Raw genomic sequence first — 21,653 nt, forward strand, 5'->3', positions numbered from 1 at the left:
GGTCACTGCGACACACTTGGTGAAAACATATCTCCAATATTAATTTTATGTTTTATATGTTGTTTTATATTTGAAAAATGTAAATAATCAAATTGTATCATTTTATTCATTAATTTACGTGTGTTAAATGGCTAAAGTGGTTATCTATATATATATATATATATATATATATATATATATATATATATATATATATATATATATATATATATATATATATATATATATATATAGAACGTGTTTGGCTAACTGTCCTCGAAAAAATATAGTGGCATTAATGAGTTAATACTAGGCAACACTAGGACATACTTATATTCATCTGTGGAGTTCGTATTCTACTCTCATAGATTAAAAAAAATAACGTTCTGAAATGTAAGAAATTTATTTAAAACTTATTTTTGAATTATATAATTGCTATATTTATGTTTATACTAAGCATTATTTTATAATTACTATTTATTTTACGAAATTTCTAAAATGGTAATTACTTATATAATTTTTAAATATTATAAATTAAATACATACTTAGGTAGGTATACATCTATTCATTCTGTTAAAAAGTATTAGTCTGAATTCTTATACCTACGTAATAATATTTTAAAATTATATGTTAGATAATGCAAAAACATTTATTACTGCCTCTAAAAAAGTCTAACTGCCTATTTAAATAATTCAACAGTTTTTGCTACAGATTAGTGTTCTTGCTTCTCTCATTCTCATAATACTTCTCCTTCTGAATCACTAGCCTTCTCGCTTTCCCGTCTTATTAACCAATACTATCCGCTCATATGCTCTCTTTCACTCATTTTAACACTTCTCTTTTCGTTTCTTATTATTCCTTGTCTGTCCTTGCCTTCGAAGTAAGTATAAAAATATTATTTCTAATTATTTATATTGTTATTAAAATATATCGTTATTAATCATTAATGAAAACACATAATTGTATAATAGCAATCTACTTTTAATAATTCGTTTTGAAATTATCTAATTTGACAACGTTAGAATTGAAATTAAAAACTTGTCCAGCTTCAATGATACAAAATTTTATAGGTACATTAAATACTTTTAATCAGTTTTTTAGTTTCACCTGAATTGGAATTCACTAGAATTTTCGATAAAACAAACTTTAATAACATTCTGATTATAATTCCATACGAACAAATTCATACAAGTGTTAATTACTTAAAGGCAGGTATGAATCTAAGTTTCCCTAAAACTGTCTCAATTTCTTTTTTTAATATATGACATTTTATTGTACGTGCTTATTAAAATGTATATTAGCTAATTTTAATTTTTCTTTATAAACAACAAAATATTCATACTTAAGTACATTTCTCAAAGAATGGAACATTCCTAAGATTTGTTTGTAGACAGGTGTCTGAGCAAGTAACAAAAAAAATAAAATATTATCAGAAGCAAGTTGCAATAAATATGTGGTTCATTGAAAATTATATTTGAGTAGGCAATGGCTTGCACAATAAGTCACAAATAGTTGCTACAAATTAAGGTCCTGATGTATTCGTGTCAAATCTGTTTAATTCATAATTTGTTAATAAGCAACTGTTTATGTATGTATAATTAAATTTGATGTGTAAAAGGTTTTTGGTGTTTAAAAGGTATTTATACTTCAATAGAAACATGTTTAATAATTATAACTGCAATAACATATTGAATGTACTTTTATTTAATTAAATATAATAATAATTATAATTTGTTACATCTTATTTTAAAATTTAGAGATTGAGATATATATTTATAATTATAAAAAAAATTGATGTTTAAAATTATGAGTTTGTTATACCTCAATAAAAATATTATGTATTTAGTAATAATTGGTACAAGCAGTCATTAAATGTACTATTGTTTGATGGAATTAAATAATAATAATTCATTACATCTCATCATAATATTTACTAATCATATCGATATTGCTGACCTATATGACTTTCATTAAAACTTTCCAATTATAAATTTATTCTAAGTGATAATTTGTATTCTTCTCTATAACGATCTCTACTTGATCACTTTTATTGGAAATAAGTAGACTTTTTTGTAAATGACATTCTGTTATGATACAGAGAGGCTGTGTGTAAAGGTATATTTTTTTTTGTGTCATGCAGCTGTCAACATTTTATTGAGTACAAATTTATTACTTTTTTAATTTGATGTACTAAATAAAAACAATGTTTAAAATTTTCTTTAATACTTTAGGTGTAGACAACTGCTGTTAAGATGTGGGAATTCTTGAACACATTGTACCTTGCTTCTGAGCTAAGGTTTCAAGAAAGTACTGATGTAAATAAAGACAGGTAAGAAATATTTTTTATTTTAGCCACTTATTGTAAATTTACATTTCTTATTTATGACATCTTACTATCATGTATATCATTTAATATCAGAATGCACCTATCAACTAAGAATATTACTTAGTTTAAAGTAATATTTATGTTTATCATTCTAAGGTGTTACATTAATTACATAGGTTTATAATGAATTGGTATATGAGGTTAAGCATTTTATTATTATGACCTAAGTGTTCTCAAATCTTTTATCACAATATCAAATACTCAATTCTAATATATATTTTTTCTTTTACCCTTTAAATACTTGGGGTTTTTAGGTAAGTTTTTAGTTATAAAACTTATTAAGTAAATGTAATTGCATAGGTATATCAAATAGATGTTTTACTAACATCTAAGTACTGAAAATACTGTAATAATATAGTAGGTACTTAAACAGTTTTAATGCCTACGTTGATATTGATGTTTTATAAGTAGGGGTAATTTATGATATGTTTATATAATAATTTCAAATAAGTAATGCCTGTTAAACAGGCATCTAATTACATATGTTAAATTATTGAAATATTAAACTTATAGACACCTAGGTTATGTAAATAATAACCTAAATAAATACTTATTATATACCTATTTAAAGGATTTTTCTAAAAATCAAATATACCATACCTAAACAGGTTAGTTAGGATACCTATGTAGATATTTATAATATCTTATAATTCTTTATGAATAATTGTCGCTAGGTACTTTTTGTCTCATGCGTCTTTGAATCGACTCTGTTATGATTATTATCGCATCTTTATATTTTGCTCGCACTCCGATGAATAACTAGACTACGTGCTGTTTTTATTTTCATACATTGTCATTTAGTAAAGAATTCTCCATAAAACGAAACGCAGTCATGCTTAGTCGAAGAGTTGCTATCAATAAAAATAAAAATAGGTAATTTTTTTGTTTCTATTTATTCCTTGTTTTAAATAAAAACAAGTGTGTTTTATTCATATAATTTAAATAGGTACTTTTAGTAACATATTTTTATCTTTTATATATCGTACCTATATAAGTACATAATGAAACATTGTATTAGACTACCATGAATCTATTGGTAGATACCGGAAATAGAACACGTCAAATAGTCATTTTTGATATAACCTTTTTTTATAATAAACTAAAACTTGTGGTCTAGACGGCTTCAATTTTATTTATATAAATTATTATATTTTTGTTAAATTTACTTCTATCATCAAAAGTAGGTACCTGTTCGTTATGTTTCTATTTCGTTTCGCTTGGGCGACAAGCATTGTGTTTATTTTGTGACATAGTACTATAGTCATTTTGCAACTTTTTATTAAGTTTCCCTTTTAAAAACGGTCTTTCCTTTACATTTATATTTATTAATAATTTGTTTTAATTATTCAAATGTTATAATTTTGTTCGTTTCAATGATAATAATGTGCTTGCCTTATTCGATTGTAATTTGACTTTACCGCGCAAGTACCTATATCAAGGACGTGCTAGCTATCTCTTTCTTTCCCAATGAACTACGCGATTTGTTTGCGACTCTACCGTTTCATTTGTCTCGCCCGTCTTCAGTTCGTCACTGGAGTATCCACACGCTTGAATAGTGTTTTTTGGCCTGATTCCGCCATTATTATTGTAAAAAAATCTCCATAGTCATTATTAGATATAACTATAAACTATTTCCTTTACAAATGTGAAGTTAGTGAAACAGTGCACAATGGATATCTAACTAAAACTGTTCTCCAAGTGTATCATTTCCTGTTTCGTATAGTACAGAAACAAGCAACTGCGATCGCTAGCGTACTCTTTTCATTATCACGTGGGTCAAATTTCGAATTTTATGCCTAGATAGAATGTGTTTTGTATATTCGGTGTTAGCGTCCAGTTGTAAATAAAAAAGTTTTCTTTAAATAGACAAAGACCGGCTAGTAATCTGTTCTAAACATTCTTGTTTTTCAGAAGCGCGCCGTTCGCTTTTCAATTGAACTGGATAATCTCGCTATGGAACCGGAGGGAGATTGATTCTAAAGAGAATGTTATTAGTGGATTGTGCATTACAGTGTTGTGTCAGTGTAGTGAACGAATAATTAGTGAGTGTTACATAAGGGACGGTATGTGCGGTATCGGGAGCCCGCCCTGACGCCCTGCGCGCCGGCGTCCGCGGCGGGCTAAGCGCGTGTCATGGCCCCAGCGCTGTCCGCGACACCCCGCACCTACGACCCCGTTGACGACCCTGAAAGGTCGGTATCTCATCACAGACGGGCGCTCGCGTCCGTCGATAACATTGCGACCCACATGGAGGAGGACGACATGGGACTCCAAAACCAACCTAGCCTTGCCAAAGATTCCCAAGAAATGGAGCAAATTCTAGTGGACTTGGGCAGCAGTGATATTGCACAAGCTGACTTACTCCAAGCGATCAAAACATTGGAAAGTGGAGGAGATGGCTTATCAACAGGCGATCCCGATGGTATGTTTCCTCTTAGTGGTTTTGATTTGGCTGATACCGCCGACTCTGAAGGGGATGCGGCTGAGGATAAGATAAGACTGATGCAAGCTCGTCTTGAACGCAGATGTGCCTTTTTGCAACGACGGTTAAGGATACTTCAGGCTCGAGCAATTGGGAAAAGAATATCTGAGGAAGCATCACAGACATTTGAGAAATGCACTCGTGCTGCTAGGAAAGATGGAGGTGGAAGACCAATTGGATTAAAGGCATTCCTAAAGAAAATAGAAACTACAGCAACATTACAAGCGAGTGCAGCGTCTCGATCTGTTGTTGGTCCTAAGTATTATCGTGCTGGCACATCAAAAGGTGATGCTTCCAGATCTGCTTCAGTGGGGATACCTTCTGGTACATTGACAGGTCTAGAAGACACTGCTGGTGCCTTACGCTCACACCTCTCAATAGTGAAACATGAGCTGGACTCTGATGCTACGGCTTCATCGTCAGGAGCAGAAAGTAATGATGAAGCTGTTGTGTACAACAATCCTCACCAACAACATATGCCAATGTGAGTATTATTCAATATTTATACCTTACCATAATTATTTAGGTATTTATAGAATATCAGTGTTATTTAATTTTTTGATTCTGTCTACTGTATTTATTTAAACTAATAACAATAATTTATAAATATCACAGTAGAATCAAGTGTTAATAATAAGTTTAAAATGCACAATCATTTTTGAGTGTGTTGTTAAAAATAGGTCAATAAAAATAAGTACTGCTATCAAGAGATTAGAAGATTACACAATATTACATAAGAATTTATTAGGGCATAGGATCCAATAATTAAATACTGTTGTGAAAGTATTGCATCATAACTAGCAGGCTTTAACTCATGTTTAGTATGTACTAAAATAACTTAAAATATATATATATAGCAAAGTATAACAATAATTTTGAGATATTTAACCATAATTTATTTATAATTACAATTAATTTATAAAAGAATGACTCTTTGAGACAGTATGAGAAACTGCAGACCTCAGTATATAATTGATGATAGTTCAAGGACTGATAGCAGGTCATATTTTCATCTTCCTATTCTTATCCCATTTATATATTTGATAACAGATTATATAGATTATTTATTTGAAAAATATAATTCAACACAAAAATATAGTTTTAAATAAAATATAATAATTTGTAGAGATAATTAATCTTATTAGCTGTTATTTGTTCACTGTTAAACATAGGCCTCCACCATAATTGGGGGGTTTTGCCAATAGTTGCCACACCCAGCAGGTGGGTTTACAACCATAGTCAGGCTTTAGTAACATTTTGATAGGGATACTGCACATTCTAGAAAAGAAGGGGTGGGGTGAATTTTTCTATGTGGGAATCACATGGCAATTATACTTAATGCTGATGTTTAATTCCTATTTTAGTAATCTTCTTTTTTAAATTAAATACATGGTGTAAAATTGTCTAATATATTAGTTTGATTTTAGTGTAGTTTATATGTAAAAAATTAATACCCTGATGTACTTATATTTTAGGAATGTGAGTAAGTAGGTATATTATAAGATGAACATTAAGCATGTTAGTTGAGAGGGAAAGGATTATAAGTACAGTTTCAACCTAGTAACATTCCCTGTCAGGTGGACCTCCATGTACTTCTCCTTGGAAATCACTCTGGATAATTAATTTATCATGATGGACCAACTGACCTGCTTGCATCCTCACCTATCATCCTTCACTAATGCCCCACCAGTATATACTGATAGCACTGGTAGAATTATCATTCCATTATCATCCATTAAAAAAGTAATATTCCTAGTTGTTGTGAAATCTTTATTGTAAATAATTTACATTGGACACAATAAAATGTACAATATACAATAATTGACTTATCCCATAAAGGGATATCATACAGTCAACCTTTGAGAGGCTAAAAGAAAACTATAGAAAGTTCAACCATACTACAGCTAAAGACAAATTCAATAATAGTTAAAATTGAACATATATTCTTTATTGCACTTGTAAATTACATTGTTAATGCATTTATAAATTTTGTGAGCAAGGGTGGACTTATCTCTGATAGAGATCTCTTCCAGTCAACCCAATGCAGTTAGAAAGTATAATACAATATAAAGTAACTACACCTATTTGTTTATTTACATTGTTAATTCTTGTTGGTATAATGTCTTCTGTGCTTATATCTGTAAACAGTTTTATGTCACAGATTACAATTTTGGTTTAGATATGAATTTTAAATATTAGCAAAAAATGCTGCAGATATAAATAGGTTTACAAGTATGTATACTCTATATCTGTGTATGTATGGGTATTTGTTTTATCTTTATATAATATTATATTATATATACTGCATTTATGATTAAAAATTATAATTTATGATTCAAATTAGGGACCTTCAGAGTGATACAATTTAGATTATGGCGTAGTTGTTTGTTTGTTCATAAATTTAGTTATAAAATAATACAAGAAGTTAAACTTGTTTTGCTTTTTTTTCTGTGACAATTTTTTTTTTATTTAGCTAGTTAAACTTTGACACTTGATTCTCTTTACAAAATCAAAAATAATTACAATGAAATTATTAATATATATTACAAATACAAGATATTACTGATATTTAATTGCATTAAAATTATTGGATAAAAATATATAAACTGTATTCAAACAAAAAAATTGGTACACAAATTAGTTATCAGTGATTACTACACTAAACTCATAGGCCTGTTTCATAATAAATTATTAAAAGGCAGTACCAATGTGATAATGAAATAGATATATTTTTATTTATGTAAAAAAATTTATCCTTTGATAGCTGGTTAGGGATTTACTAGATTCCTCAGGTTTTTTTTATTGTATAATTAATTTTAAATATTATAATATTGGACACTGGGTTTAAAGGATTTTAAAATATTATAAAAATGGTTTTGTCTGTTAATTAAAAGAATTTTTTTAATAAACTGGCACCTACAATTTCATCCAATCATTGGAATATTATTTTTTAAGGGGTGAAAATGAAATGGTAGCCCTGCCTGCACTATTTATGCTGGTGGGGGTTATCAGTGGTTGATGATAGGTGAATATAAAAGCAGGTCATTCAACCTATCCTGATGAATTCAAGAATTAACTATGATGGCTTTCAAGGGGCCTGCATGTTGTTCTTTTTTTTAATGGATGACAATAGAATGGTAACCCCACCCGCGCTATCGGTATATACCAGTGGAGCAACAGTGAAGGATGATAGGTGAGGATGAAGTAGGTCAGTTAGTCCATTGTGACAAATTCAACAAGAATTATTCACGATGGTTTCCAGGGGGGGAACCATGTGGAAGTCGACCTAATAAGGCATATTGCTAGCAATGGGTCTATCAAACTTCATTGCTAACAATCCCTTTCTTCCATCTAATATCTAAACAAACAAACAAACAATAATAGTATTTTGATTACATATATATATATATATTGGATTTATGTATTTGATATACATATATTTGGATGCAAATTGATTTTGGATTAATTGTTTTTCAGTGAAAAGCGCGCACTGTGGTCTTGGCAGAAGACGCGCGCGTCCATTGCCTCTCGCTGGTGCTGGATGCAGGCGCAAGTCCAGGAGTTAGAGTACAAGATTAGACAACACAATGACCTGCACAAACAGGTTAGTTGGTTTGTGTAATTACAGTATTGTTCTGCTGTGTTATAAGAATAGAGTTAAAAAATAAGATGATATGCCTCTATATCCTGTGATTTCACTGTCATATTATTCAAAGTATTACACAGCTATGTAAACATAGCTGCTTGACATAGAAACAAAAATGGGACATTAGTATCCAAGAAGCATGAATTTTGTATGCTGTTTCCATCTGGTAGTTGTATGGTTAAATTTTATTTATTTGATTAAAAAATTTGAAACTGGAAAAAGTACAGGGCATTACAGATAAATGATTCTGTTTTTAATACATAATATTTTTCTTATTTATTATATTTTTTTTTGCTAAGTATTTTATAAAATTAGGAGGTTTTTAATGTCATTTGTCAATTCTGAAGTGACTGCCTGTTTATTATGGCTGTAGTTATTTTTATATTTTGCAGAGCGAAATCTGAAATTGTTATTACAGATGCATGTATTTTATTCAATGAAATCTTATTTTAATGATTTGTATTTAATAAATAAGCTAGGGGGTTGAATTTAAATTGGCTATACAGATGAATTTAAGTACTACCCTTGAAGATTTATTTAATAGTAATAACATTTTCGTGTTTGAATAATGAGACTACCATATTAGCCGTTAATTGTCCACTGCTAAATATAGGTCTCCCTCTATTAGAAGCTTTTGCCAGTAGCAGCCTCGCTTGGCCGGAGGGTTGGCAACCGCAGTTAGGCTTTGGAGATGTTTTAAGAGGGCCGTTGCTGCCCATCCCTCGACAATTAAGTTCTCTTAGTCGCTTCTTACGACATCTACAGGAAAGGAAGTGGTGGCCTATTCTATGGCGGGACAGCAGGGCAATTTTACTATTAATAATAATTATTAAAAACAATAATAATAGACATCTTTTCCTCTAAAGATATAAACTGTCTGTGTTATTGTTCAAAACATTATTTAAATTTGTGTTTTTACTGTATCTATATTGTTGCATTCTTGCAGCAAATGAATGAATTTTAATTTTAAATATTAAACATATACTAGCTTTATATCCACTATTTTGTATGCATTCATTTCAGTGGTAGAAAATTTATAAATTGGGCCATTTCTAGATATATCAGAATAAAATATAAGTTTTTAAGTTAGATCTTAAGAAATAAGACTATTAAAATAACATTTAATTTGGTGCAGTAGTTTTTACGTGATGCTAGAACAAACGGACAGACGGACAAAATTTCTCAAAAATATATTATTTGGAATCTATTGGTCTTATGTAGATTTCTCATATTAATTTTTCTTAAATACCTCTCATGTACCTAGATACATAGATAGATAATTTATTTGCATCACCTACACATGTATAATATTAGCTACTGGTTCATGTTTAAAGAAATAAAACGATACATACATACATACATATCTGTCACGCCTGTCTCCCACTAGGGTAGGCAGAAATAATGGAACGCCAAATGCTTCGATTCAAACAAACTTCTTTCGCTTGTTCCACATTCATCAATCTTTTCATACACGCTCGCCGGTTACGGGTACATTTAATTTGGCCCTTCTTCAGCACGTCGCCTATTTGGTCAACATACGTTCATCTAGGGCGGCTCCTACCGACATCTCTATTCATTCTTGCTCGATAAATCTCTTTCGTAATTCTTCTTTCATCCATTCTCTCCAAATGACCAAACCAACGCATATTCCTTTTTCGATTTTTGTCATATACAAAAAAAAACAATACATATAAAAAAAAAACATTTATGTACCATAAAAGAGGTTACACAATTTTTTCTGAGTGTGCTAAGTAACACAAAATGGTCACAACTCTATTTATTGCTTTGCTCTCAAAAGAGCAAAACACTGATATTCTACGTTGTTCAGTTACAATTTTATTATGTTAGTAAGATTTTTGGCTTATGTTTTTGAAGTTAGTTCAAATGAATGTCATAATATAAGGATTTGTGCAACAAGCGAGACGTAGTTGTTCATAATCCTTACGTTTTAAAGGCTTTGGTTAAGAGGCCATTCACATGTTTTGCATAAAACAATGCAAAATTAGAGATTTTGGACCTCTGGTTCTAAACAATTAAGGCTTATACTTTTTGATTCCTGAATTAGATAGATGTCTAGTCTTAAAAACAAGCTTTTTAAATTGTTACTTTTCTCTTTTATGTTTTAATAATTTCATCCTCCTGCCCTTATTCCAATTTTTTGGTTTTGGCTTTTATTTTACGACCGGCCGCCTCTCTGACGCCATACCTTTGGGGATAATATAACAATAATAATAATTTATGGTCATTATTAGCACTTTGTTAATTAAGACGAATCTAACGACATGTTATTTATAAGAATCCAACAAGTCGTTCAGTTTATTTAGTTAAGTTTAAAATATCACATTAATAATTTGAAATAATACAAGTATCAAAACTCTTTCAAATGTAATCCATACTCAATTTGGCTACACGTTTATTTGCGTTTGCGTATGCGTATTACACACACATGTGCAAATCAATGCGCTTTAGCTAAATTGGAGCAACATGATTTTGTAATAAGCCTCTTAAACAGTTGACGGTTTAATATGACTATAAATACTTTTTCCTTTACAAAAAAGTCTGCTTTAGTCGATACGCTGTCGTCGCCCGTGCATTGTTCGATATGGGACTTGTTGACACGAGAGTGATCTGATAAGTGTTTTGGTGTTGATACAGAGAAAGAGACGCATTATAAGACACTTTAAAGTGATAGCATAAGGTCCATAATATCTTGCTTTTTAATTGAATAGAAATCATACGAGTTCAAACATATTTAGTTACACAGAACCGTCCAAGGTCACCAACACACATTGTTATGTACCGAATACGTATGTATTTTAACTTCATAAATCTGTATATCATTATGTACAGTTATAATTGTTTTCGAAACAATGTTTTAATTTCTTACAGAAAAAAAAAGACAATAGTAATCACCTGTATTATGTATTAGCGGCCCGTCCCGGCGTCGCACGGGTGGACACTTTTACATTTTAAAAAGTGGTCATTAAGGCTGCACACGCGACGGAAGCTTAAAAATGGAGTAACTTCTTCCGTTTTCCCAACATTTTCCTTCACTGCTCTACTCCTATTGATCGTAGCGTGATGAAAAGTATACTATAACCTGCCCAGGAGTATGAAGAATAATTGTACCAAGTTTCATTAAAATCCATCGAGTAGTTTTTGTTTCTATAACGAATATACAAACAGACAGACACAAAAATTTTACTGATTGCACTTTTGGCATCAGTATCGATCACTAATCACTTCCTGATAGTTATTTTGGAAATATATTTCATGTACAGAACTGACCTCTCTACAGATTTATTATAAGATAAATAATACATTGTTATTAAGTCGACATTTGCGTCTGTTTTCTTGGCTTATTTCTTCTAAACCACGTAATGGATTATATGTATTTCACTGTCATTTAATTGGTTTTTCCTTTTTTTTTTATGGAAGATTTGTACGTGCAATTTCCTCTCGTGTCACTATAATTGTCGATAAATCAACAATTATAGTAATATAGAAATGTATGTAAAAATTGATTGTGGCGTAGTCGTCTCATACGATGCAAATTATAGTATATTGCTCGTATGCGACATTCGCCTGCGAGAGCAATTTAATTACTTCAATATGAGTGTTTATTTTTATCTATCCCATTAATGCTAAATTTTGTAAGGATGGATGGATATTTGTTACTCAAAATTTTACACAAAATACTGAATGTATTTTATTTTGATACATGGGTAGGTTATGTTACAATTAAGCACATAGTGTATTTTCGCTACATTCTATAGTTTTATATTATTGATCGATAGTTATAGCGATATCTTATAGTTATTTCTAATTATTGATAGCATTTTTAGCATAGTTATTATTATTTAATCGTGTAAATGGTTACTTTATAATTGTTTATAGATCGTATGCTTCCTATAGTTTGTAAGGGAAATAAAACATCCTCTATGTCGAGTCTTCATTACCCACAATAGAGATAAGGATAATTGTGTAATGATAGAAATATTATGTTTGTATCATAAATAAGTAGACGCCGAAAGGTACCGCTCAGAAGGGTCGCGCGTCTCTTTCGCACTCGCCCTTAACGGTATCCCTAATGGCCACTTTTTAAAAAGTAAAAATGTCCACCCGTACGAAGCCGGGACGGGCCGCTAGTTAAAAATAAAATCTCTATTATGGTTAAATAAAATTTGATAAAAAAAAAAGTGTAATTGAAATTGTCATAGTAACACTCTCAAAATGTGGTTAGTAACAAATTTATATAGTCAATTAATGAATTTTTGATGTATTCTTTAATTGGACATCAACAAATTGCTCTTTGGTCGAATCAATTATTTTTTTATTTACATACTTTATTTATTTACTCTCATCACTTTTTAAACAAGAAAATATTTTTATTAATTAACCGACTTAAAAAAGAAAGGTTTTATCTTCGGCAGTATATTTTTTTGCACGCCTACCGATTTTTACTCGCAAAACCGTGTTCCTGAGATGGTCTCTTGCGTCACCAAGTCTGTATTTCCTGATGGAAGGGATAATTTCTAAAGGGTTAGGAGTTAGTGGATAATTCTTTAAATACTATATAATATAATCCGTTTGTTGCTGACGGCCCACCTGATGGAAAGTGGTAACCGTCGCCTATAGACATGAGCAGTGCCATGGACATAACAGAGTATACTTTTTCGCCCATGATACCTCCCATGCGTTGCCATTCCTGAGGTGAGTCCTCAGCTATTTTTCCTCTGTACCCTGTAAATTCACTGCCATATCCCACCCTTCAGACCGAAACACAGCCATGCAAACACAACTGCTTCACGATAGAAACTCGAATGGTATACAGGTAATATAATAGATATACAGGGTCCTCCCTTTTTAAGGTTGCCTGGAAGAGATTGCTATTTGGCGATAAGGCCGCTTTACCGTCGACTCTTTATCTTACTTTTGTGTAATGAAGTTTATCTAAATAATCGTTCATTTTGTTTGTGTACATATTATTAATCTTTATAACTGGCGGGAAAGGGATTTTTAGTAATGAAGACTGAGAATCTCATTGCTAGCAATATACCCAACCAGGTCCACCTCCTCGCGGTTCCCCCTGGAAACTTGTGGTTAATGCCTGATGAATTCATCATGATGGGCTAACCGGCCTGTTTTTATTCTCGTCTATCACCTTTCACTGGTGCTCCGCCAACGTATCCCGTTAGCGCAGGCGGGGTTACTATTCCATTATCACCCATAAAAAAAAAAAACTTTATAACTTGTATCTATGTAATGTATCAACTTAATTTAATATCTGTTGACTAAGGACGCAAGCATTTTTACTTTTTATTTTCCTCCTATTGTTATCGATAACTAATTGACTTGCCTTCGCGTCCAATAATTGTCATAAAGATATAATGTATTCAATTGATAATAATATTTTTGTATTGATTACAAAAAGATTAAACAAAATCGCTTCCTAATTAGGAAAAATCACAAGATACAAAAAAAAAAATACTGGCATATTATGAATGCCCTTTTTTGGTAGTCTAATAATAATGTCTTAATCAGTGGCGGACTAAGGCTGTCAGAGGCCCACATTTGTATATTCATTTCGTTTGTTTAATAACTCCTATTCATTCTGCTAAATTCTATTCCTATTCTTTCTCCATCCAAGCTATCCGTCTCTGGAATTCCATACCTCTTTCTATTAGAACAGCGCAATCTCTTGCCTCGTTCAAGAGGCAGGTAAAATCTCATTACCTATCTTTCTAATTTGATGTTTACTACTTGTGATTTATCTTGATAATATATTCCTATATTTATATATATATGTATTATTATATGTATTATATCTATATTATGTATGTATGTTTATTTATTTATACTTTTTCACACATTGGAAAATGTCTAGAGGGTGGACTTAATGTCTGATGGCATTCTCTACCAACCTACCACCATAGTATATACTAAATTAATAAATATATAAATAATAACTGATTATATAACATATTAAGGCTTTTCATTGTTGTGATAAATTGAAGTAATGTTCACGAAGGGACTTTTTGAAGGAAAATTTGGTTAAGGACTTTTTGATATCAATAGGCAGTGCATTCCAAAGGTTGATAGCTGAGATGGTAAAAGATTGAGAGGAGAAATTTAATCGGTGGGTGGGGGTATACAATAATAGATTGGAAGATTTATGTATTGTAATCGTATTTTTATATAAATGATATTTAGAATATTATGCATTTTGTTTGGTTACTTATTTGTATTAACTCTGTCTGACTTGACTAATTTATACAATGTTTTAAAATATATATTCTTTTTTATTTCCAGGTTCGTGAAGCGAAAGGTCCAGTGGAGTTCGAAGGTGAACCACCGGTCGCCTATGAAGGAAACCTTCCTGGCTCCGAGCTGCCAGAAGATGATCCCGCTACGGAGACGTGTGCAAGGGTGCGGCCGTTACGTAGAGAGACCTTCAAGAAACGAAAATTATTACAAATGCACAACCTGCATATTGCTACCAATAAAGCCGCTAAACCGTCGGATATAAGGTATGCATTTGATTGATTAAAACTTTGTTGACTTATTATGGGGGTCTATAGAAAGACAAGGTGTGTATTTTTTGTACCACTGAGATGGCAAACAAGCTTACGGCCCCATTTGATGGTATGCGGTTACCATAGTCTATGAACGCCTACAATACCAGGGACATTACGCGCGCATTGCCGACCCTGTGGAATTTTCTTTACTAATTTTTTTGAAGTGATGCTGTAGTCTCTTGGAAAAACCTCAACAGGGAGCTCATTGTATTATATATTGTTCAATGGAATACTAGTACTGGCATAGCAAACTTGAATATTGTAAATAGAAAAAAACCTGACTTTTGACTTTTGCCAACATTGGTATACAAAAAACTGCGCTATATGTATTTTAAATCGATATTTGTGAGGTACATGTAATTATTCTATTTTAAGTTCATTTCTGTGGTCTTTAACCCTTAAAAGCCTGGTCTTTTTAAATCAAAAAATATATAAGTGTATCCTTTACTTTGTTTACTAATAGGGAAAAATAGTAAACAATTCGAAAGGATATATATATATATATATATATATATATATATATATATATATATATATATATATATATATATATATATATATATATATATATAATTACCAATAATCCTCAACATTATGTAAGATACTTCACTGCAATCGTTTTTCTTTTGAAATTAAACAATAAATAGGAGAACAATATCGTCATAGTCGTACAATACTGACGGATCTATATATGTAATATTTGTCAGATCCGTCAGTATTGTACGACTACGACGATATGTCCAAGGATTTAATAATTTATTAAAATATTGTTTGCGCGTGCGTCGCGTGCACGTGCTGGTGCAGGTGCTCGTGCGCTAGCGGCGCGGAGAGCTGCGCGGTGTGCACGGGCCGCGCCGAGCCCGCGCAGCCCGCGCCGCCGCCCGCCGCCGCGCCCGCCGCCGTGCACCTCGCGCGCCTCGACCCAGGCTACCACCCCGTGCTCAGCGACCTGCGCGGTACGATAACCACTCTAGCAATACACCCTGTCGGGACCGAGGCTGTTGTTAGCAATCGAGTTTGACGGCCCCATTGCTAGCAATATGCCTTATTAGGTCGACCTCCACGTGGAAACCATCATGTTTAGTTTTTGGCGAATTCATCGTGGTAGACCAACTGACCTGTCTTTTCATCCTCACCATATCGATAGTGCAGGCAGGCTTACTATTCCATTATCACCCATTAAAAAAAGCTCTTCATCTAGAAGGGAGGGATTCTATAAAAAAAATATCAAAATCAGTCCAGTAATTTAGTTTTTAAAAAAAAATTGGTTTTGCTGCAGTTTTTGTTTTATAGAAAACAAAATATACATACATACAGACAAAGCTGCAGTGTGTATTTGTGTTTTAATACCTTTGTTAGTGTGAATTAAGATTAGAAAGTATTTTATATTTAACCTCTATAGTGCCATTGATTTTTACTCATATCTACTTAAAAATGCCAAAGAAATCTTTGTCGTGTTGATGTCATTTACCCTTGTCTCTAAAAAAACTATCTCCTCCAAAAATTATCCAATTTTAATAATTTTTCTACAGCGACCTAAACAACAACTGGTTTCACGAGCGCTATAAGGCTCTCGTCGGCACTCAAACGGTTAAGCTAATTTGACAACTGTTCAATCTGACAAAAGTTGAGCCGTTTTCGAGAGTCGATCGACGATCACTGTATGTACTCGTATATAATGTGAGGTTTTGTAATATGAATTCGTTGCTGGCAGACGTGTCGCCGTCGCTGCACATGGCGGCGCTGTGCCCGCGCGCGTGGTTCCGGCCGCGGATGCTGCGCGGCCGCGTGTCGACCGCCGCCGCGCCCCGCGCCGCGCCCCGCCACCACCAGCACCAGCACCAGCACCAGCATCCGCACAAGCACGCCAAGCGACCGCCCACCAGTCAGTGCACAATTTCATTTTTTTCTCTATCCCTTTCAGACCTGAACGATACGAGCGTGAGTTGTAACTTTAAAAAATTGTAAAACCGCGCGCAGTTCATTTTTACGCACGAAGCTGAAATAACATGATAGTGAGATTCTAAACCAGTCGATAAGAAATCATTTTAGCGGTTAGGTGGTGCAGTAGTCTCGTGCGTGCCGGCAAGATGGCTTGGCTCCAAAACATGAAAATATATTTAATCCGAAAGAAAAAAAATCTTGGGTTTGAAAGGGCTATGGCAATCGGCCGCCATTTTTACGTCTATTGCTGCTATCTTATTAGTTAGCTAATTAATTTTTGAAATTTATATAAATTGTGCATGTTAATAAGTTTCTTTTTAAAAGTTTTATTAACTCCACAACGTTAACAGTTATATTTTCACACCAACATCATCATCATCAATAGGAGAACAAAATATATGCAGTTGTATATATATGGAGATAATTTATTTTTCTGCAACCACAAAAGTGAATATTTATATTAGAATCACAAAGAGAGATATTCTTAAAAAGTCGTTTGCGTGGGTACTTGTGTTCCACTCGTGTTTCTGCCATGTAGCTATTATGCTTGCATGGTTGTGCTCTGGTTTGAAATCACACTGTACAGCAGAGACTTAACATCATAGTCCTCAAGAATAGCAATGAGAAACCCATGGGGATCACAGTATTCTATGATACCCATGGTGCTTGCAATTTATTGGGGCGTTTAACTCTTTTCCCGTTCTAAATATCTTTAAAAGTGTTAACATAAAAATTCAATTACCAACTAAATTCTTTGAATATACGAGTATATATATATATATATATATTTATCAAATATTTTTTTCAGAATTGAAGAGAGGAAGACCACCACTTTCTAGAAAAATAAGAGACAGAGAAAGGGATGAAGAAACATCAACACCAAGTCATGAAAGGTATAAATGATTATTGTTTATTGTGAAATTTTAATTGAGACCGTCATCGTACGCATAACTGTTCTGCAGTGTAAAAATTACTTCTATACGACATGTACTTTACATATGAGGCGATATGGAGTATTTTTGATGTTATTTTTCAATCAAAATTTCATACAAATTTTTAAATTATAATTTTTCAGAAATAATTTTAATTAATAGTAAAATTTCAATACAAAAAGTATAATATCTGAAAGATATCGCTTTCAGATATTATAACACTGCATATTGTTTTCTCAACGTGACCTTTTCTTGTAATTATTTGTTTAGCTAACTTTATTTATATATTTTTTTATACAACAAAGATGGCTAACAAGCATATAGCCTGTCTGATGGTAAACGATCACTATAGCCTATCTACGCCTGCAACACTAGGCGTATTATGTGCGCGTTGCCAACCCTGAAGAAACCTTAATATACTCTTTTTGGAGAACTCCATGTTGTAGTCTCTAGGCAAAACCTCGGCAGGGAGCTTATTCCACAGCCTGAGCGTTTGTGGGAAAAAAAATTCTCTGGAACCGCACTGTACGTGACCATTTAGGTTCCAGCTTGTCGATGTTCCCTGTCGATGACGAGCGGTGTGATGATAAAAGGTGGCTGTGAGCATTATTTCAAACAATTTCTTAGAACACAACCCATTATACAAGCGGTAGAACAGGAGAGAGAAGGGATTGTTAGTAATGAGGATTGGTAGTTCCATTGTTAGCAATATACCCTATCAGGTCGACCTCCTCGTGGTTCCCCCTGGAAACCATCTTAATTTATTTATTGTTAGACTCGTCACGGTGGGCTAACTGAGCTGCTTCATCCTCACCCTCCTGGTCTCACTGATGCTCCGCCAGTGTATACCGATAGCGTAGGCGGGGTTACCATTCCATTATCATCCATTTAAAAAAAAAGCTGTACAACACACAAAGGGAGGTAAAGTCTCGCCTTAGACGTAAGGGCTCGATATCGCCTGTGAGTTTAGGATCGTCAACAATTCTCATAGTCCGCCTTTGAACTGAGTCAAAAGGACCAAGCTGGTATTCATATTCTTTGGCCCACAGATGAGAGTAGTACTTCATGTAATACTGTAGTTATGTATTACTGTAATCTTTTGAAGGTAACCATAAAGTGTTTATATATGTATAACATATTGGCATGTGTATTATACATTTCCAGTCGGCGCGGGCGTCCGAGCACGGAGAGCCGGATACGGCGGCAGTCGTACGACATCGACAACATCGTCATACCGCAGAGCATCGCGGCGAACACGCGCCCGCAGATACTCACCTACAAGGAGATCATCACGCCCAAGTAAATATATATTATTATATTATATTTCTTTATTAACCAATGTAACAGTTTCCGTCACACAATGACAAGTCAATATTTACATTATAATTTTGAAATTAATAAAATAAATAACAACAATGATAATAACATTTGAAATATAAAATAAAAATAACATTACAAATTAATTACAGTTAACATTATAAATTAATTACTACATGTCAATATAATGGTAACTATATGTCAATAATGATGAGTTCAAGTTATAAAATTGGAATTGTCATACTTCTTACAAGTAAACATAAATAAATAATAATGTTATAATTTAATATTGGCATTTAGGTATTCGGTCACATTGTAAAAAGGATGTTGTTCCAAAATATGTCTTTATTTCATTTTTAAATTTATTTCTCGGCATTTGCATTACTGTATTGGGTAATTTTTTATACATTTTTATTTTTAGATGTATGCCTTGTTTCATAGTTTTTATGAGTCGTGTTCTTGGCAATTCCAATTTCGTCTTTATTTTTCGTGGCTATGTGTAACTATGATTGGCTGAATTTTTGCGAAGAGTACCTCCTTACATACCTGTATTACATACAGTTACATTCAAGTCATTAACGTCTACATAAATACGGGAGATTATTTTGAACTCTCATTTTTAGATATTTTTTCCAACTTAAAATGGTAAACAATCTGATGGCCCACCTGATGGAAAATGGTAACCATCGCCTATAAACATGAGCAGTACCATGAACATACTAGAGTATACTGTTTCACCCATGATATCCTCCATACGTGGTCATTCCTGTGGACTCGGGTGTTATTCCTCTGTACCCTGTAAATTGAACTTAATGTGTTTTTGTTGTTTCCGACGATTATTTCGAGTCAACTGATTGGTGACCATTTTGTGTTGTTATGGCACACGTACAAAAGGAAAAAATTGTTTCCCTTTTATGTATGTTTTTTTTGTATATGTATTTCTTTTATCTCGCTTTTTGTGTGTGTGTTTGTTATGATTTGTATGTTATAATTAATGAAAATTAGTTATATACCTATCTATTTATCCGGAAGTCTTCGTCAGGGGGTGTTTAGCGCTTTGCGTCACGCTGTCTAGCCTCGCACTGTGGACCGCAGCTTGCATAGCCCGTGAATTATAATTATTTTAATAATAAAAATCGGTAAAAAAACTTTTAAGTTAAACGGTTTTATTTTATGTGCACTGAAAACTACAAAATAAATAACGTGGGGCCCATTAACTATTTCTGTATTACTTTCTACTATACTAAGTGTGGATTGCATCGACTTATTATAATCGTCATCATCATCATCCTAGCGGTTTATCCCGGTCGCATCCGAAACCTCATAGCTCCGGAGTCCAGGGTCCGCTGAATCGACTTACTATAATCGTAACTGGAGGTTTTGACCATCAATAACCAGCCGTTACGGCTTCACCAGCGAACGCCGAGCTCATGATCTACCAAAGTATAAGATATGCTCTGCTATAGGTATGATTTCAGAGGGGCCCCACGTTTATATTTTAGTCTAATATGCCTAAAAGCTATTCTGCCTAGTACTAAAATATTTCTGAACTAGAAGGTCAAAATACCTACTTGTTATAGTGTGGGCTGCTTAGTTTACCTACCAAGCAAACCCTGGTGTTAGTGTTCTCTCATGAACTGCCTTTCGGCCGCTGACATGGTTCATGTTATGACAACCACTACCATCAGAGATATTAATGACCCAGATCACCTACGTAGGTTGATAGGTAAGTAACTATTTATTTATTTTGTAGTTTTCAGTGCACATAAAATAAAACCGTTTAACTTAAAAGTTTTTTTACCGATTTTTATTTTCTTGTTTTTAGTATTTAGTGAAATTGTTTACCGAATATTCCTCATTCTATTTAATTCATTCAGTGCATCATTATTACATGGTTTCTTACCTGATAATTTAGTACAATCTAATTCCTCAATACATAGCCCTTCCAGAGACTTGACTCGACTTAGAGCCACGTATGCTTGTCCTTCCTCAAACCATTTTGAGCCCAAATATACTACTGCATGGTCGACGGTGCTGCCCTGCATTTTATGGACGGTGAACGCTCATGACAAAACTAAGGGCAACATCCTTTTTTCAGCCGTACCATAATTGAATTTTGCTGGAAACTGTATGGCTTTAGGGTAAATAACGTGCATGCCGTCTGTGCCAAAGTCAATTAAAACTGATGATATATCTGTTTCGTACATTTGGGTTCGACGGAACTGAGGCCAAACAATTTCTGTAATGTGGCCTATAGCGTCATTTACCAATCCTTTTGTAACGTTAATGTTGGACCGCAACATTACTTTTGCACCTACAAATATTTGAAGTACTGATGGTAAGCCTCCAGTCTTATTTATATTTGTTGGTATTTTTGTTTATTGTTAC

The 21,653-nt window shown here is 33.0% G+C and overlaps 1 protein-coding gene across 5 annotated transcripts in view; it reads left to right on the top strand.

Annotated features, from left to right (window-relative positions):
- The first annotated feature begins 737 nt into the window (after nucleotides 1–737).
- LOC113509968 (KAT8 regulatory NSL complex subunit 1) overlaps nucleotides 738–21,653 on the top strand; it is a 31,639-nt gene continuing 10,723 nt past the window's right edge. The window contains exons 1-9 of one of the 5 annotated variants that reach the window (XM_052899263.1): nucleotides 738–860; nucleotides 2,212–2,309; nucleotides 4,278–5,332; nucleotides 8,326–8,452; nucleotides 14,807–15,024; nucleotides 15,877–16,028; nucleotides 16,787–16,957; nucleotides 17,825–17,909; nucleotides 19,113–19,247. In XM_052899263.1, the coding sequence (XP_052755223.1) occupies nucleotides 4,500–5,332; nucleotides 8,326–8,452; nucleotides 14,807–15,024; nucleotides 15,877–16,028; nucleotides 16,787–16,957; nucleotides 17,825–17,909; nucleotides 19,113–19,247 (1,721 nt within the window). In that variant the 5' untranslated portion in view covers nucleotides 738–860; nucleotides 2,212–2,309; nucleotides 4,278–4,499. Of the gene's footprint in view, nucleotides 861–1,957; nucleotides 2,310–3,888; nucleotides 5,333–8,325; nucleotides 8,453–14,806; nucleotides 15,025–15,876; nucleotides 16,029–16,786; nucleotides 16,958–17,824; nucleotides 17,910–19,112; nucleotides 19,248–21,653 lie in introns of those variants that run through there. The other 4 variants (XM_052899264.1, XM_052899261.1, XM_052899265.1 and 1 more) reach the window with 4 other exon arrangements.

The sequence above is a fragment of the Galleria mellonella genome, unplaced genomic scaffold, assembly GCF_026898425.1.
Source record: "Galleria mellonella isolate WM207_F2 unplaced genomic scaffold, CSIRO_AGI_GalMel_v1 utg57, whole genome shotgun sequence".
Taxonomy (NCBI): Eukaryota; Metazoa; Arthropoda; class Insecta; order Lepidoptera; family Pyralidae; genus Galleria; species Galleria mellonella.